General features: G+C 38.9%; 1 protein-coding gene across 9 annotated transcripts in view; it reads right to left on the bottom strand.

The window, feature by feature from the left end:
• Positions 1 to 19,761, bottom strand: part of LOC117207857 (retinoic acid receptor RXR-alpha-B) — a 60,347-nt gene that overhangs the window by 13,566 nt on the left and 27,020 nt on the right. For 8 of the 9 annotated variants that reach the window (XM_033448508.1, XM_033448501.1, XM_033448506.1 and 5 more), the window contains exon 2: positions 18,733 to 19,099. The exons of the other annotated variant lie outside the window; for it this stretch is intronic. In XM_033448508.1, coding sequence (XP_033304399.1) covers positions 18,733 to 18,817 — 85 coding nt within the window. In that variant the 5' untranslated portion in view covers positions 18,818 to 19,099. The remainder of the gene's footprint in view (positions 1 to 18,732; positions 19,100 to 19,761) is intronic. 9 annotated transcript variants of the gene reach the window in all.

The raw sequence follows: 19,761 nt of genomic DNA, 5'->3' as shown, positions 1-19,761 counted from the left end.
CATTCAACGAATCCGTCTCCTCTTTACGCTACTGCGTGTAAAAATTAATTCGATGTGTTCTTTTTTTTTACAGATTTATCGTTTGTTCATAAATTTTGCTTTTGAATCAATTACATCTTGTTCGAACGATCAAATCGTTCAAATTCGTCAAACTTATTTCTGTTAACACGCTAAAACTTGCATTACGCAACGCTTCATTTATATTTTCTTCAACTAACAACTCTAACAGTTCACATTATCCTTTTCCATTTTTTTAAATGGGAAGTTGTTTAAATTTTAAATAATTTTCTGATCGATTCGATATAAAGCGGATGAATTAATCTTCAGATTGAATAGTTGCAACGTTATAAGTCTAAATGATTCGAGAAAGGCGTTGAACAAGACGTTCATCCTTTACAGGGGCGACCGTTTGAATGCTCAAGAGCAGATCGTCGCAGATTTCGAAGCAGATTTTTACGCTTCTATAGGTATGTTGCAGGGTGTTCCACTCGTCGATTATTAGATCGATTTTCAAGAAGATTCGGGTAATCTGACCCTTTTCGGGCTAGTGTGTCAAGGGCGACTTGTGTGCTCGATGGTGACGCAAGAGGTTCCGTGGAAATTACCTGTTGCGAGGTTAGTGAAGACCGAGCTGGTGAAAAACGACGCTTTCAAATTTCGGGCAATGTTGTAACCACAACGCCCCGATAAAATTCATCTTTTTTTTCACAGAGACGATAGTAGCAGGGAATACCAATCGACAGATCCCACAACAAAAGTAGACTAAATACATCGTTTTAAAAAATGCAAGGAAACTACAGGAAACCATACGCAAGATTCGCTTTCGTTTAAAAAGCTGTATTATGAGTTTTCAAGCGTTTAACGCTGCGTCGTAACACGGTACGTCGTTTATTGGAAAGAAATTTTAATTAATACTAAAAATATAAAATAATAATAATAATATGATAAGATATAATAACAAGAATATTAAAAATGTAGATATAAACGGTTCTCGTGGAACTAAGAGTCAGTGAGACAGGAGGGTCAAAGGTCTATAGCCGCATCTATAGCAACTTGAAACAACGTTCGAGGGAACGTTCGGGTTGCGAGAGGTGTGAACGTGGCTTTAAGCGTGGCAAAGGGGGTGGGAGACGAGGACGCGCGAGAGTGGCTGCAAGGCCAAGTCCGGTGACGGTATATTATACCGGGGCAGTGTCGGGCACCTTGACCAGGCGCAAACACACCCGGTGCAACGCTCGAAACCGTGTTGCATACGGCTGTACCGAAATGCAGAAAAATTCCAACGATTGTAGTTTTACGAATATATTATGTACTTTGTAGGACACATTTTGAAATTTCATTAACAATCGTACTTAACGTCGTTACATTAGGTTCTCTCGAAAGTTTCATTCGTTTTACAAGGAAACAATAGATGCACGACATTTTTTGTTTGATATTGTTTTATTGAATTATTGCAATGGAAGAAAATGGATCATACGCAATTCAATAGAATAATATGCTTTGCACTGGTACAGTTAACGGTGCTCCATGTTCCACGCTGTTTGAGATTTCTAAGCCCACGAGATTCGTCTATCGCGATTACATTGGAAAAGTTTGCGATTTCTATGTATGTATATCTTGAGATTAGGTTCGACGTTGAGGAAACGCAACTACCCTTTTAAACTAGACAGTGAATGTTACGCATTGGTGGAAAATTTGAATGTAGAAATTTAAAAATACACAAGATATTCTAGACACCCTGTTTGTTATAATATTCGTATTAGATGTTCACACGCCTCGAGCAAAAACATAAGAAGAAAAAAGCGAATAAAAAGGAATAACCGAGTACTTTGGCAACGAATCGCATGCATTTTTCATCGGCAACGAGCGAAAGGAAAAGAATAAATTACGGCAAAGTGACATGGGAAGAGGAAGCCGGCGAAACGGGAAGAAACGGGAGGTAAAACGTAAGACGTTGGAAACAGGGCGAAAGAGAGGGAAAGCAGACCGACCTACGCCAACAATGAGTCAAGTGCGTCGGCTTTTGAATATTTAAGACATATATTCCCCTTTAAAGGCGCGTCGACCGACCGAATCGAGCATGGCCTTTCGAACAACCTGATTTTCAAGGGCGGTACAAGCAAAACGCGAAATTGAGAATGGTCATGTTCCTCGCGTGGCCGTCGAGCATCGATCATATTCTCTACCCTGACGACTAAACGTGTCCAGGCTTCTCTCGTTCCGCACTATCATCCATCGAAACGTAATCGCGTGGCTCCCTGCGAGCGGGTAACGCGTTCGAGTGGACTGAAAGGGGATGAAAGCGTCGCGGTTCGTAATTCCACGTGATGGATGAAAATTTGAAGGAAGATGGAACATCGATACGATGGAACTTGCGATCGATTCGAAACGAAATAGTTATTTCTTGGCAACTTTGATGGTTTCGTGATTTATGATTTTGCCACGTTGGGAAGAGCAGGCTCAAGGTATTAGGGTGACATCTGTGACGTACGGGGGGTCTTTTGACGAATTTTTCGTCAACGAAACCCCAGACAAGGGAAGAATGGACGAACCGAGGGAGGTAATAGCACGGATATAACGGAGATAAGAGGAACGAGAGCCTGACGAGCCGTGACAAAAGGGAACCGTTATTAAAAAAGCGGCATAATAGACGACATCGTGTCCATCCCCCTATCGATAACGAATGGCTGAGAAAAATTCTTGCTGAAAACACGAATTATTTCTACGATAAAAAGTAAATAAAAGGGAATAAATAAAAGAAAAATGACAACCTGTTAAATTGAATAAAAATACTAGGAAAAATGATACGGCGAATAATTAAAAACTTGTAACGAACATCAAAGAATTTGTGATACATGGAAGAACAATGGAAGAACGGAGAAACGATTAATCTTCGATATAATCTAGAGTTGAATCCTGTTATATGTCCACGGAACAATAATTATTAACGTTTCAACGTGATGAGATATTGCGAAACTATCCTCGGTCCATAGAGGAAGATGAATATTTATGTTCCAAGAAGCGTCGGAAGCCTTGAAAACAGCAATAAACCGTTTCACTGCACCGTTTCGTTGCATTCCACGTTCCAGCGGGATGGAAACTCGAAGAAAAGCCTGCCACGTTTAACCATAACGCAGTATAGTAACCCACAAAATACGATTGTTTTACTGTTTTTCGCGTTTCAGTTTCGGAGAAACAGATTCTGTAACTGACTTTACGCGAAACGATCGAGTTTATTGTGCTACGCTTTGTTATCATCCCCCTCTTCTCATTTCCTTTAAATAATTTTACCTCGCGAGTGAAATTATATTTCAAGACGCGTGATTTTTAATTAATTACGACTAATCGTTTCACCGTAGCTATTCCGAAGGAATGACAAATTATTATTTATCGATCGTCACACAGATATCTACGATCGTCCAATTTTATCCAGTGGAAAAAACGAGTTTTGCCTGATCCGACCGAGCTCGTGACGTATTAATGAGAAATCAGCGATTTCGTTTAAAGACGTCCATTAACCGATGGACATTAAAAGCACAAATCCCTTCCTTTTCGATTCCCAGAGTGCGGCACCGTTTAAGCCGATCCATTTTCTTCGTTAATTTACCCGGGACATTATTTCGCCAGCGAGAGCTTTACAAAACTTGTCTAACAGTCGTAGCAGCGCTTCGAACCAGAAAACAGAACAAATGTTCCAAGAGACAACTAATTACGTAAGTTGTTTTAACGAACAGAATCAACCTCACAGAACAATATACATAACGATATTATTTAGAAGAGTGTAATTGGAGCTGAACTTTAAACGAACTCTAAACTTCTCCAGAACATTTAATTATTTCGTGAATTTCGAATCGAACGATCAGCCATTAATTAGACCGAATCGATACGTGCTTTTTAGTCTCCAGTTACATAATTGTTTATTCATACCCAGTCTCTATCGAATTAGAACCACTTGAAATTTTCAACGTATTTCATTTTTTTTTTATTTTTATTTTTTTATTTCGCAATTGAGAGGGTTGAGCGAATTTTAATGGCAAAGTTTGTAATCTCATTTATTACACGTAATAAGGTTAAACGTTTTCTTTATTCGTATCCATCGTATTCCTCGACTATCATTACCTGTTGTATGCGTTGGACGATTTAATTCACTATTTAATCTTATGTTATAAATACAAATATAAAAAAAGGAAGAATAATTTTTAGTTCGTATTTTTATGATAACTGTAAGTTTATTAACACGTGCGTTAGAACAGAAATAGTCTCTTGTCGGACAATCGTTGCATTTAGCAGCAAAAAGTCAGCATAACATCATGATATTTCGATATCTTATCAATGTCACCGAGCTCTTCATTTTGCTTCGAGCTGCATTTTGTTACTATTTTCGGTGCACTGTGTCGTTTAGATGTATATGTATATTTAAACGCGTCCCATGTAATCTAGCGCTAAAGATAACACCAATGCAATGGCGTACACGAGGGCAGATAAATTCTGATAAAAAAAGACGAGGGAATAGAAAACATAGAGGCCTTAAAATCTTATCTATTCCATTCGTAGCTGCATTGGTCATCGTGACCGATTATGTTCCAAAATGTTCGAAAACATTACGACTTTATTAGTACGATATGACGTTATTTTTTAAAACCTAGCGAGAACAGTTAAAACGTAGTTTCTTTCGCGTCAAAAATTTTCAGTAATATTGAAAAAAGTTTTCTAATTATATAATTTTAAAGGGACACTCCTTTTGCAAATATGAAACCATTCTTACTTTAAAAAAAAAAAAAGATGATACATACCAAACAGACTTGTTTAATTTTATAATTTTAAAAAAGGTCACTTTTAATTTAAAAAAAAGTTGGTTAAAAGATACGAAATATCACGTTCAGAAGGCTGAGCCAAAAATTCTACGTAAAAAAGACAACATTTTTATTACAATGATAAGTTAGACGATTTCATGAGTTTCGGTGAACTTTGGTTTATCATTTGCGGCGATCAACGTTCACAAACGTGAAATATGCGTATCAGCGCGACTGTCGGTCTCGCCGCGAGTCTCTTTAATCCGCACGGCATTGAGCTCGAGAGGCATCCTGAAATGAGTAATGCAAAACACGAAGCAGCGGCGTTCGTTGGTCGTCGCTAACTTTAGATCTATGTAAACGGACGTATAAGCGCTGAATTAAGCAAATAACTTGGCGCACGCGGCACACGTTACATACTGCTGATAAGTATCGCGACACTTTAGTCGATTTCAAATAACGAAATACGAACGTCTTTAACGCGCTTAAGTTAATTAAAGGAATACGGATATCAGGCGTGTAAATCAATACATTTTTTAACAGGATACAAATTTTATTCGCGAATCACGTAATATGAATTTGACGAACAAAATTGTTTCCATTATTTAATCGATTAAAATTATATGGACGATGTGGATGGAATTTTTGTTTAATTACTATGAAGGTAGAAAGATGTCTGAATTTGAAATTATCGTCATCAGAAGTAGGTTAGTCGTTTATATTTTATAAATATTTCTATGTTTCAATGTAGATTACCAACGAAAATAACGAAAGAGGTGTTATCAGCAAACTTCTCAGCTCTACAGGAAATTGTCCATGTCGCTTGTCTGCTAATTTTATTAACGAAAAATCAATAGTAATCTAAACCAATATGAACGTAATATTCACCGTTCGTTTCATTCGTATTACATTCTGGAAACAAGCGGTAATCCATTAACGTTCAAATTTTTATTCAACGTCGTTTCGAAACGAACTGATTCGACGAACATTACCAGAATTTACATGAACGCTTAAATCAATTTTTTACGAATCTCGACAATTTTGTAGCTGCAGTAGTAAAATAGCCAGATACTAAATTCCCAAATGAAGCTCATAATAGAAAATAGATGGAAGACACGAGTCATCGGTACATCTACGACGAGCCGCGTCGTGACAAATCTTAAAAACGATACACTTTGCACAGATTTGTTATCTTTCAGCGAGGAAGAAACTATATCTTTAGTTGTATCACCTTCGCGCGAATATCAACGATCCAAGAACAGTATCCATTGAGAAACGAAAATAGAACAGTCGAATAGTCCAATAGATCCAAAAATATCAACCTTTGGAAAACTTTTGCGACAAGTCCACGGTCTTTTAACGATAAGCGTTTAAAAGAATTACAAAGCCAGATATATCGTTTCAAGATCGAGTGGAAAAGTAATTTTAATATGGAAAAGGTTGACGACGTATCGAATTTTAAAATTGTCCTCTCATAAAGGAGCATCGTAAAACATTGACAAAACGAAGCAGACAAATCGCCGACCAGTTTCCTATTCGTATCATCCACGTCGTCCAACTCGTATTGAGAATAAGCGTTTGAAAAATTGCGCGAGAAACGCACAGCACGTAGATCGATCGTAAATGGAGCAGAGAGTCGAATAGGCGAAGACCAACGATCGGTGTATCTAAAGAATCATTTTTCAGTCATTATTCCATGGGGAGGGCCGACCGTTTATGACGGTGACGTCACCGTCTGACAATTTGAACGCTCTTCCGAAACTGAAAACCAGTTTCCCGCGCTGCAGACCTCTTCTGCAAACGCCTTAGGCGCATCGAGGATGCTGCAGCTCCTCTCGCGCCAGGTACGACCGAGATCGTAAATTCAGTGTAAATCCACCTCTTTCTTCTGTCAGATATAATATATACATTGGCGGTCGCGTGTATTACGCGTACATTGTGTCATGTTTTCAAATTGGCAACTTTGTAGCTTTCACATTCCAAGTTCATCCTCGTTTAAAGATGCCATCATCGGATTTCTGGCATCTGCACCTTAGAATGCGAAAGTATCCTAGGAATTTCAAGGCATCGCGGAATTTATCCACGTGTTTTCACTTGGGATACGTTGCTTTTTCCTTGCACCCGAGTGTCACACGTTTGACTTTCTATGGATCACGTTTCTCAGTTTTTCAGCTTCTCATTTTTGCGATTTTCGTTTCGACCAATTGCTTTGGAAAAATGCATCGAACGAGATATACCTCGGTTCTTCCTGCTTGTCCTATATCGTAAGCGAAACTGTGAAAACATAGATGGAAAATAGATCAGGAAACGTTGATCTCGTCAAACGAAAACGTATCGATTTAGCCGAATGCGAGGCAAGTTGACGCTGCTTTGAAGCGGCAGAGACACGCGAAATGAAACGGAGCAAATAAAATAAAAAAAGACGCTGGTTTTCGACGATGCTGCCACGGAAAAGAAGAGAAAGAGAGAGAGAGAGAGAGAGGGGGAGAGTTTTTAACAGTTTCCTGCACGCAGCTGCGACCGGATGCCGCTCCCACACCAGGATAGCGTTATGACGTTGCACATGCAACCCACGCGAACCTACATGTGCACGAACGTACCGAAAATAGTGGCGCTGCCCGTGACGTTAGTCCTTGAACCCGTGAAAAAACTCACTGGATTAATGGCTCGACCGCCGCTGATTTATTTTGTAGAAGAGTAGCGATGCGCGTGCGAGCTACTTGCGACGACAGTTCGCGAATTTTCTCGTATTTATTGCCTGTAAACTGATATATTTATGGAGACCATTAAACTAGTAACCTAAATCATTAACGATCGTTTTTTCTCCAAATTTATAGAATCTTATACGTAAATTCTGGTTGTGATTTTTCATTGACTAAAATATTACTTGTTCCATTAAAATATTACTTTCTTCGATAAACATATTATCGTAAATTATCATTTTCGGCAAATATAATTAGAGATTGTAAATTTGGAGATTTAAAAAATCTCGATACGAATTAATCTTCGTAATCGCCGGAGACGGCGTGATATATTTTTTTTGCAATTCTCCTCTTTATATTATGTTCTGTTCCCAAAGATTTCCAGGTTACCTTTAGTCTTTTAAGTGGAACTCTATTATTTATTCAGCTTATCTCGTACGCAATAGAGAGGCATAAATTCAAGTACCGCGCGTGATTTTTCTTTTTTTTTTTTTGCCGTTATAGACATCCTGTCACGTTATTCTACCGAGAGAGATATATTGCCAAATAAATAAAAAAGCATTGTCCTAAATTCAATTTTACGTACAAAATTGTACGACATCGTACACGAATCGATAGACTTCGGTAATAAAATATTCATGGCTTCGCGAAATAGGCTTTTCCTTGACAACAGCCAGAGATCAATCGCGAGCACAGGATGATCAATCGCAGAACGAATTTGTTTTCCTTCGAAACAGTAACGATTTACGACGAACGCGCAGCTCGAAATACTCTTAATACCTGAACAAACGCGCCAGTAGAAATTCCATTGTACAACGTACAAGGCTCGCGTTCAATGGTTCACAATGCATGAACGCGATAAGCGTGCGATTTTTGCTTTATCTTGTCAAGGTCGCCTGCGATTCTACGCAACACCCGCACAATTCTCCTATCGCGTCTGGTACAATTCTGCGATAATTATAATTCTGTATATTTCAGGCTGTTATATTCGCAATTTTCCCAGTTATCGATGATTCGGCTGAGAGACGAAAATCATACGATTCCACTATCCAAATTATGTTACCCGACATATAAAGTCGAACAATGAAAGTTTACAGTTCGATGCGAGGTATCGATGCAAGGTCGAAGGAAATTAGTTTCCCAATGCATCGAGAACACGTTACAAGACCGTCTGGCGGACTCTTAAACGCGTGGCGTTCCCGTTTTCTTTTATGGATGTAAAACGTCTCTGCTGGACATTTTCGATCTCGCACGTGTGTTTCGTCGACGATGAAAGTCAAAGTACGATGCATCTAGAGCGACACTGAATACGGATCGAAGTGTACGCGTGGAAAAAACGCGTACGAGCCGCGTGGCTCATGCATAAGGCCATTTCTTATGTCGGCAGGCGGCGTCGACTCTCGCCGAGAGGAGGACGCGAATCTCGGTCACATAGACGAATAATTTATATTCGTTCGTGGCTTTCTTGATAGATCCGACGAGTCGTCAAATCGTGAACTCTGTTGGAAATCAACTTTCGAGATTGAAACGAAATTCTAGGAATTTTAGATGTCCAATTTTCTAGATGTTAAAATTCCAGTAGTTGGTAAGTAGGTAGCCAACCCTTTACGTACTGAACAAACACTTGGAACCTTTTTAAATGTTTCTTTACAGGTATTTACTATTATCTGAAAATTGTCAGTATTATTCTAACGATATCTGCTTGCTTTTATTACGTACTATCGTTATTGGTATTAGCGTGGTGTGTTAATTGATTTTTCTCAGAATATTTGAACACTGGCACACCCTCCTCGTTTACCTATTTTAGAAAAAATAATTTTAGCCATATAAAGTATATTTAGAATTGTGAATTTTTTATCGTAATACGAATATCGTAATAAAAATAGAAGAGACATTCCACTTGTTCTTTAAAGTATACGTAATTACGTACTTGAAACGTTATGACATTTGAAGACAGTTATCGATTTCGATCTTTCCTAAGCAGATAATTATTTTACGATAACGAACTCCCAGTATCGATTATATATCTCAATCTCGTTACGACTATTTCACTTATCGTACATATGCAATAGTTTTTTCTTCCACATTGTCTCGGGACCTCCATTCCCGCTACGCAATTTAGAACATGGTAAACAGTCACAATTACCATTTAACCGTGTCTTGCTACATGTAATTCGCAATTCATATGCATGCAAAACAATGATTTATTGCACCATTAAGTTGCTCGAATGTGACTTTCGTACAGATTTCCGGCGGGCATATCCGATTGAAAAATTGTATATAACAATAGAAATACGAGGAAAAGAAGCACGAAAAACTTGACGAACCTTTTACAAATTATCTTTGACATATAAATCGCACATTATAGTCGATTATTATAATTACCATTTAGATTATACTAATTGTGAATAATTAACTAACAAATGCATGGACAGTAATGTAGGGAAAACAGGTTTAGCATGCAAAGGAACAATTCAAGATTTAAAGATTCGCAGATAAAAGTGTAGAAAAGATTCCTGGCGAGCAAAGTAGTCTCTTGCGTCTGACCAGATACGACCCGAATCTCCTTAATCCTAACCGAGTTACACTCGCGCTTTACCTACTGCACAAAAAAAAAAAGGGAAAACTCAATGTCGTAAAAAGATATTACTCTTAATGCTTTTTAACTCGTCGGAATTACTTTCTGAATTTTCAGTATTTTCACATTGTTCTTCGTGCATTTGGAAATTATTTATTAGTAACTTGTGCATGAAACTAAATCGTATTAACTGCAGAGTATATCATTTTAACTTGTTAACGGCTGAGTTTAGTTTCAAAAATCCCTCAGGGGATGCGCAGATAAAATCAAGCAACGACGAGTATACACGTCGAAGGCAGTTAACTGGTGAATACTTTTTGAAATCGTTGACGGATTGTGGAATTAAAATAGAGCGAATTGGAAAGTTTAAATAATAATTTTTGTCATAGGACAAAAAATAGGATTTCTTTTAATTCGCGACATTGTATTCCTACGCAATCTGATCTTTCCAGCTTAAAAATCCGAAAAAATATGGAACACGAATTCTGAACGGTAGCGGATGCAACGTGCACCTGCAACGAGTCGCGGTTACACGCCCACACGGCTGAAATCCATGCACCTAGGTTGAAATCTCGACCCCGTAACCTTCTCCCGGTGACCCAGGTACCAAGTTGCCCTGCACGTGGCGTTTGCTGCTATATAAAGTATGACTGCATATAGATCGGTCTGTTGTGCACTCGCAGGAGCGTAGCCACGACCCCCACGCACCTTGCTTTATCGATCGCGACAACCTCGACCGTCGATGCTCTTATTTCACGTCATAAATAAAACTGGCTCGATCTCTTTAACCTCCTCAGGGACGAATTTATTAACGCCAAAAAAGCTTCGTTCTCTTTTAATCTTCGTCGTCGATTTTGATAATTTCGTAATATGGAACTTTACAAGAGCCATCAGATTTTGACCTTTCTTTAGTCGCGATTGTTTCGACATACGCAACTTGCAAAGAGATTAAATACCAACAGGCAAGAATGTACCAATTTCACAATTCACGCGTAACATTGACACGCCATATAGATGTCGGATTTTCATGAAATTGAATCAGAAACCTTCCCATAACTTAGCGTCTTTTCGTTCCAATTGTATATACCTTGCAGACAAGGTATATACAATTAGACAGATCTAATAAATGTAGAATAAAAAATCTTGGATAACAATCGAAAGATATGTTACAAAGGAAAAAGAAAAGAACGCGAAGGTAAGAGTGGTTTCTCGTTGTCTAATAGCCGTTTCAATGCAACTCGTATCTAACGAAGAAATCGAGCTAGCGCTGCCGCGTGGTATATCAGCGAATAAGAGTATGTCGAGCTTGAATTGGCCTTGTACGCGAATACCATGGCGAAGGTCAGGGGTTCACGATTTCAAGCAGGTGAGCTAGCATATACTTACGCGCTCGTGGAACCGCGTGTATACGCCTCGTTGTCACAGGTGCAACGAGGCGTGTCGTTCTTGCACGCTTCCATTTACTCCCTCCTACTACCGGTGTACACGATAAAGAAATATATTTACAACGTGTTATATGTATATCCGCAGGTAACTAGTGGAAGCCAGGACGTATACCAGGACGAAAAAAGTGTGTGTTACGCAAAAATGTGTCTCCATTAAAGCGGATGCAACCGGAAACAAGGGAAGGACAAAACAAAGTTTGATTTTTATTTTCTTAGATTTTTTGAAAGATTTCTCGACAGAGATGCTCAAATAAATATGTACGTTCTAAGTATTTACGTTGCTAATTGACATATCAGGAAATTTCAAAGCACGTTTGCGCGGACACCTCGATATTAAGATTATCATACGTATTTGTTTAAAATAACGGGTTTCCATCTCCTTTTTCTGATAATTTCTGAAACTTATATCGGTCTCTTAATATCTTCCTGATCGACTGTAAATATTTGTGCTAGCATGTGATAAATGAAAGTAGTAAAAACACGTTTAATAACAGTACTAGTGGAATATAGCAGTAACAGTAACCCTCCATTATAAAGTGATTATTAAACGGTGAGTTTCGACGCAATCATAATGTAATTTGTTGGACGTGGTGAACGACGAGCCATAGATAGATAGATCCATGTTATTCAACCTAATATGTGGCACTTTATTCTTCTCCTATGAAGATACATTCGCAAATTTTTACGTGAATTTGTAGGAAAATATTTATAACAATGAAAATCTTTCGTATCTACGGAAATTTTATAGAAATCTAATCCGAATCTTTTTTCCAAATGTTCTCAGGAAAATATCATTTTACACAGGTACATTAAATAAATTCTAGATTTTTTTCAATCAACTGATCGATATATTTTAACGTGTCTAATCAAGAAGGGTAGGAGCTTCGTTGTGGAAAATTCAAAGTGTAAAAATGAGCACGAAGATATACAAAATGTAAAAATAGTAATAATAATTCTATTAATTCTAATCGACAAATCCAACAGAAACGCCAAAAGCAACATAAAATTCTTTATATCGATATCAACAGCCTTAAAAATATCGTATCACCGACTAATCTTTCTGGAACGAATTACATCGATTCCAGCGTCGATTCGCGATCAAATCAAACTTAGGATCGGAAAGAATTCGATCCCGAGGACCTTGTTTTATCGAGAACAGAAACAGAGTCGACAGTTTTGTTCGTCTGTTCACCGACAAACGCTAACGAAGTTAGTCAACGAACGTCAACCAGGTTACATAATGGCCATGTATATAAGGTAAAAAGGTCGTTAATCACGAGACGGGACGATCCCTGTTGACCTTCCTTCCACCAGTAGAACGATTAAGAAGACGGATTTCGATTGTTTCCAAAGTGAAGATCATTGTACCTACTTTCGAGTCTTCGTGGATTCTCGTTTCTACCAGTAGAAAGAAACTGCTTGTTAAATCGACCTCCGATCGGAGATTCCAATCTTATTGTACTTACACTCGCACGTTCGACTATACAGAATGTTCCATTTAAGACGATACTATAGATGAGAAAGAAGATAGCGTTACTTGAATCGAGTGAAATCCAATTAACAGTCATTTTCACCAATGAAATTTTAAATCCTCGTATTTAGCGTAAAATCTTTCGAAGTTTTAGAAATTCCAAAAAATTTCCTCGCAAAAAACATCTCTAAAAATTCCTATACTTATACGTCCAACTGAAAAACAATACAAAAATCCACAAATTTCATTGTGAAATTAACTTGAACACCCTGAAGAGCAATCTGTGGATACGCGTTCTCAGAATTACCCAGTCATCGAACGGGCTATATATCGAGCATGTCCATGATTCAGATCACTGTCATCTATAATCAATGTTCGTAACAAAATGATGGAGATCGTTGCTGCTCGAGATGGTCAGAAAATTTGCAGTTCCAACGTGGACTGGGTAGAACGGATCGCCTGCAGGACACGTCGAGTCTCTAGAACTCGAAAGGTCTTCGCGACATCGGGGATTTCACGTTCGATAAGAGCAACCGGATGTCTGGCAGATACGTAGATAAATGGCAGGGGGATGAGAGAAGACAAAGTCGAGTTTCCATGGACGAGGTAAAAATAGCTAGATCACGGATGAAAGAGATCGCTTATGAGGAAACGGAATAAATCCGCGTGGACAGTTACCTGAGGCAACGCGAGATTCGTATCGTTTCATTCGATTTCCTGCGTGTCATTCGCGAAACTTGTTGATGCGTAGTCGGACACTTTTATGATATCGTTTCTGTAGGGAGGAAGGAACTTTAGCAGGCTATTTGCATATCACGGACGAAATAAATAGAACGCTAGGAGAATTTTGTTTCTAGCGATAGTTTGACGTTTTGTATCGAAATGAAGCGTTGGAAGTTTAACGAGTTTTACATTCGTTAACGATGCATCGTGTGACGCAAAAGTTTCTCTGTGCTTTGTAAAAAATGCTTTATCTTTTATTTGCATTTTATTTTAATAAAATATGAACTTTCTGTAGGAATCTTCGTATGAGAAATGTATAGGAGATTTGTAATTCTGCTTGGTTGCTGACTATTATCCTACATGCACGTTTATTTTTCCAGTTAATGTAGCGGAGGCAACGGTATACATACACCATGGAGAATAACAATGGAGGCGTGCATTCAACGTGCTCGACTCGCACCGCGTATGGAAATTTTCTGCATGTGTCACGGTACAAAACGTCATCTTCCCCATGGCGCATCCAATAATCAACCGTCATAAACGCGACTACTCGTGCACGTGCTTACATCGTGCCTTTCGTCGTTACGTGTGTTCATCCCTTTGCTTAGGTTTTATTATCGAGCTTCGTCGACCTTCATTTAAATGCTTCACATAAAACGATGAAATGAATAACGTAATTTAGATATAAAAAAAAAATTACGTATTCCGTCTAAAATAAATTTGGACGTATCACGTGATATATCGAAGAAGGAAGCATGCCAAGAATATTTTTCCATACAATTTTGCGCGAGAATTCGCGATATCTGTACGAAGAATTAAATCTCTTTGATTAAAAATTCCCCATCTCTACGTTCTCCTCAATTCGAAGATTCTCGGAAGTTTGCTGCGCGTCGAGTAAAGTAAATCTGATATTTCAGGAAATTATTTCCAATCTTAAGGATTGCCACGCGCCGAAGAAACTTTCAGCAGCGTCACTTTTCAAAATTTTATTTTATTTCCAAAGAATTGCGCCTCGTCACAGAATGACGAGAGAATTTAAACGAAAAGGGAATATACGTTCAAAGTAATCCGGCCGATTTCTGGTATTCGTGATTGCGTCAACAATAAAACAAAGAGGATAGATACCGCGACTTTCACGGTGAAACTCGGTGGCGACACAAGAACTACACGTTCCACATAACGCGAATACGTGCTCGAAACGCTTATTAACGCTGTGATTGTCCCGCTACGATTGCGTATGCCGATACGTACACGTAATAGATACATCTAATCGGTCACTATCCACGTTACGAAGACTGCCAACGTGACTACAATGAATGATCGCTTCCTGTACAAAGCCTTGCTCCGCTGCATCTCGTTGCCTCACGGGATTTCGATGATTAACCTCGTGTGATCCAGTCTTCTTCGAAGATCGAAAAACGACGATAAAATCTTGTTTGAGTTTATTAGACGTCGGTGGAATCGATGTAGATGTACGACCATGCATCTGGTTCTATTTTTAGCGAAGAGAAATTTCACGAATTTTCACGAATCGAACGATCGTCGCTTCGCAGAATATTCCGAATAATATAAAGCAGTTGTAGGTTTAAAATTGAAATATACCGTAAACTTTGGAAATTAATTTCAGGCATTATGTTCAGGCAAAATTGAGAGCAAATATGTCGTTTAATTTAAAACGCATAGATACGAATATTCGTGCGTTTTTCAAAGAACCATCTCTCGAAAGAGTTTGCGATCGCATATATTGATCGATTATGCGCCAACTACGTGAATCATCGAGTCTATCTGACGTTACTTTCGTTGTAAACATCGACGCCTGTAACACTGAACTCGAATCGGATGAACGAACAGAGGGAATCAACGCGGTACTTTCGCTCTTACATCGATCGAACGCTGTCATCCACAGCTTGGTACGCGAACGATATAAGCTTTACGATATATCCGTAATCCCTCTTCTCCTATTTTCTCTTTCTCTTCCCTCTCTTTTTCCTATCTGTTCACTTTCCTTTCCTTCCAGACATTACCATAACTCGCATCGATATCTCAGCCACGAAAGAACGTCATTTTCGACGTATTCTTGTACGACGTACGTGGTCCCCAGTGTAAAAGGATTAAACCTACTTCGGTGCCCGATGCAGTCGCTCGAATCGTTAATTAAACGCGCGCGTCTGGTCAGAATTGCTCAAACTCAAGCGACTACCACCCACGTACCGTTACGAGCCGCACGAACCTAATCAAACACGATAGGTGTAGCGTTGGTGCACACGTGTGCAACCGCGAGGTTGCACTTCACGGCTGGTTCGCATCGGTGCCAAGGTTGCGTTCGTGCTGGTGCGTGGATTAATCGAACCAGCGCAAACCGCTCTACCGATCGTCTCGTGCTCTTATCGCGCGTTGTTGCACGTGTACGTGGCATAACCTACGGGTGGACACGTGTGTACAACGGAGATTGGGCCAGGGGTCTAAGCTAAGCAAATAAAGCCGCGGAAATTACGTAGAGGAGGTGAAGTTCAGTTTCTATGAACACCGAACGAGGTGAGGTCTGTAAATATTAGGAATGAGAGCGTAGATAGAGATTATTTTTTTAAAAGAACCCTTTGACTTACACGTCTAGAGTTTCCGTGCTTTTGTAGATCAAGCATCGAGAGTTACGTCTCATTTCGTTAATTTCACGACTATATTTTTAGAAATTGTTGTAATTGATTTTATGATTCCGTAGCTTTGGATACGACGTTAGGTTTTGTTCATTTTCTCACGCAGATAGTCGTAACTTTTTATTTGCACGTTTGAAAAAGAAACGTACTGTCTCGTACTGTCATTCCGATACGTAGACAGCGGATTTTTACGCATTCGTGGGAAATTTGAAAGTATAAAACGCGTACGATGCGTGCAATATGCAAAAATATATAGAATATTCAAAGTGCAGTACGCGTTATAATATGTAGTAGGTAAATCAAATTTCTACGTAAGTCTAATCTCTACGCATGAATTTGCATAAATATCAGCGAACTACCGATAAGGCGTACGAATACATTTACGAATGACTGTATGTGCTTACCAGTGCAGATATTCGTAATTTAACTGTTGTAATCTACGTTATTCTACGTAACAGCCAGCGTATCATTTTCCCATCTACGATCTACCAACACATTTCATCTTCGTATAAAAACTTTGAAAGAAAAGGAAGAATCCAACGGAAGAAAAAAAAAAAAGAGGAAGAGAACGACGAAGAGATCGTGTAAAGCTTGAAATGCGTCACTCCGCGTGTTGGCCGGCAATAGGGGCACGCGATAATGCTCGAAAAGCCTCGTAAATTGCGGCAGGGGCGTAGATAACGAGGCGCATTGGCGTGACCTTCTCGCTGCGAGCGTCTGCGGACCGCTTTAAGGCCACTTTTAAAACCGCGACTGATAACGATGTGCTCGCGAGACCGCCGCGAGCGCATGCGTTTTCGCTCGCGAATTCTACACGCCATTCAAGTTTCAATAGCCGACCTTCACCCTATGCTATGCTTAATAGCAGACGAGCGCGCGTTAAACGCTGCAGTCCGCGAGCGGGTATCGAGAAGAATCGGCGTGAGTCACTCGGGCATCGAGATATCGACGCTTTGGCGATAAAAATCGCGTTTCTCTCTGCGATGAAAATTTGCCGATTCTATAGCTTTTCGCGCGTTCAAGCGAGAAAAGGTACAGCGAGAATGAAACGTTAAAATTTGGATTGACTCGATTTCTATCGATCTAAACACGACAACATTCTTCCCTAAGCAATTCAAAATATCCAAGAAGAATTTTAATTTACCGATTTCCTGTGAAAATTGACAAGAATATTTCTTCCGCGATTTGTCAAACAATTATAGAAGTATAAATTCGAATTTAAAATAAACAGAAAACGTAATATACTATATTACGGATATAGTTATTGCGAAACTATAACAAGGATAATATCGAGGACAGATAAGAGCAAGCCTTGACACAGGTGCTAATTGACCGTCTACCAGCAGTATGCTAATTACCATTCGCACATTTCAACAGTCGGTTTCGTTTAGGTACCATTAGAGCTTGAAATTCATGGCGCGAGGAGGTTCCAGTGACATCAATTTTAATCGTTAAGAGTGATCGCCAAGGCTATAATTCGCCGTGCATTTGCCAAACGATGTGTATCGTTTCGAGTGAAATTATAGCTCTTAAATGGAACAGGTAAATTAATCACCTATGTTCGTCTGACTAAAAAAGGATATCTAATAGACTTCGTACAATAACAGACCGAACCAACGACGAAGCCAACGATAATATAAACGGCTAAAACAGTATATAAAAATGTATCAAAGAAAAAAAAGGGAAAGAAAAAAGAAAATCCTTACACGTATGGATCGTAGATTAATTAAAAAAGACCAACGTATCTAGGCCAGCGTACAAAGTATAAAACGAAACGGTACAAACAGTACGGTACAAAGAGTACTTTATGAGAAACAAATACGTCTTGCATACGCGAGCAATTAATGGCGCATATGCAATCTTTCAAGAAGGTTTAACGCGACTCGGTATTTTATTAGCCTGGTCATATAATTCTTGCGAAACATGCGTAAACTAATGACTCGGGAATGCAATAAATGGTATTACGTGTCTGACGGCACAAAGAATAGGACCTTTCTTTCCCGCTTTCGCAAATAACTGGAAACGTTATATCGCATTCCACGTGCATGTACAGGATGATCCATACATATGGGATTATGTTGTAAAATAAATTATACGCAATTGTATCGTAGGAGTAGCGTATTTCGTGTTGCGTACTTTGCTTAAATAATTGAAATATTCTACGACAAGAAATTATTCTGTTACCGTCGATAGTTTCCGATTAAAAAAGTTATTAACAACTTTGGAAAAAAAGCTACTTGTCGAGAACTTTCTTATTCGTTTTCAGCGAAGGTTATCATTCTTGATAAATGGAACATCCTGTATAAAACAATTTAAACGATTAATTATAATAGTTATACATATATGTGGTATCAGAATATACATACAAGTGTTCCCACGGGACCAATGCCGGGCCTGGGTCCCCTGGATGATGGCGGTCACCGACATCATCGGTTTCTCCTTCTTCATCATCTTGGCCGTCTTGATCTTCCTGTTTTCACTCGTCACTTTTATCTTCTTTCTTTTTTCGTCGATACTTCACTGAACCCGAGGGATCCTACTCTCAAGCGAAACTCGCGCGATACCCTGGTCGCTTCATCTCGAAAAACGAAAAAACGACTAGCCGCCACCACCCCCTCCTCCGTCTTCCCCTAGATCGAGCTAACTTCCCCGCCTCTTTTGGTATCGATTTGGTTTCGTTCAATGCACTTCTCTTTGGCTGTTTTGCGCTCAACCGGTCAACTCTCGATCGTTCTACGATTAGGAACAAGAATGGATTTATTGAACGAACGGACTGGTTTTTAACGTCGCGATTCGATTCACAATTTGCTTCACGATACAAAGATTTATCGTACTTGTTAATTATTGCTTCGATATCTTCTTTTTTCCTTATTCTTTCTTCTCTTTTTTTTATTTTTAATCAAGAGGCATTCGGTAAATTTAAATTTTGAAAAGGAAAATTGTTTGATATTTCCAATAAAGGTATCGTTCCAGAGAACAAAATTTTATTGCCGGTTTTTGTGTTCTTTTTAATCGCCGGGCATAAAAAAGGAAATATCTTCACGTTTTTAAAAAGTACGAACTACGTAGAGCACACGTGTAAAATAGAATAGCGAAATTCGATTGGAAGTTTGAAGTACGGTATGGGTGTTACACGCTCAACTTTAAATAGCTTTTCGAAATTGGATATCATGATATGTCAAGAAGTAATTGACCAATTTGCGCGGAAGTTTCTACATACATATATCGTATGAAATATAGAATTTCTGTATTACTCCTGTCGAAGTCATCACTCGATGCCAATATTTTATATCGTGGTTTCTTCGTGAAAAAGTATACGAAGGAATTTTACAAAAAATCGGTACGACCCTGGAATTTTTCGAAAAAAAAACCTGTTTATCGTAAACTTGAAACAA

This window comes from Bombus bifarius, unplaced genomic scaffold (assembly GCF_011952205.1).
Source record: "Bombus bifarius isolate JDL3187 unplaced genomic scaffold, Bbif_JDL3187 scf7180000008047, whole genome shotgun sequence".
NCBI classification, from domain to species: domain Eukaryota; kingdom Metazoa; phylum Arthropoda; class Insecta; order Hymenoptera; family Apidae; genus Bombus; species Bombus bifarius.
This window is presented reverse-complemented; position numbering and strand designations above follow the sequence as displayed.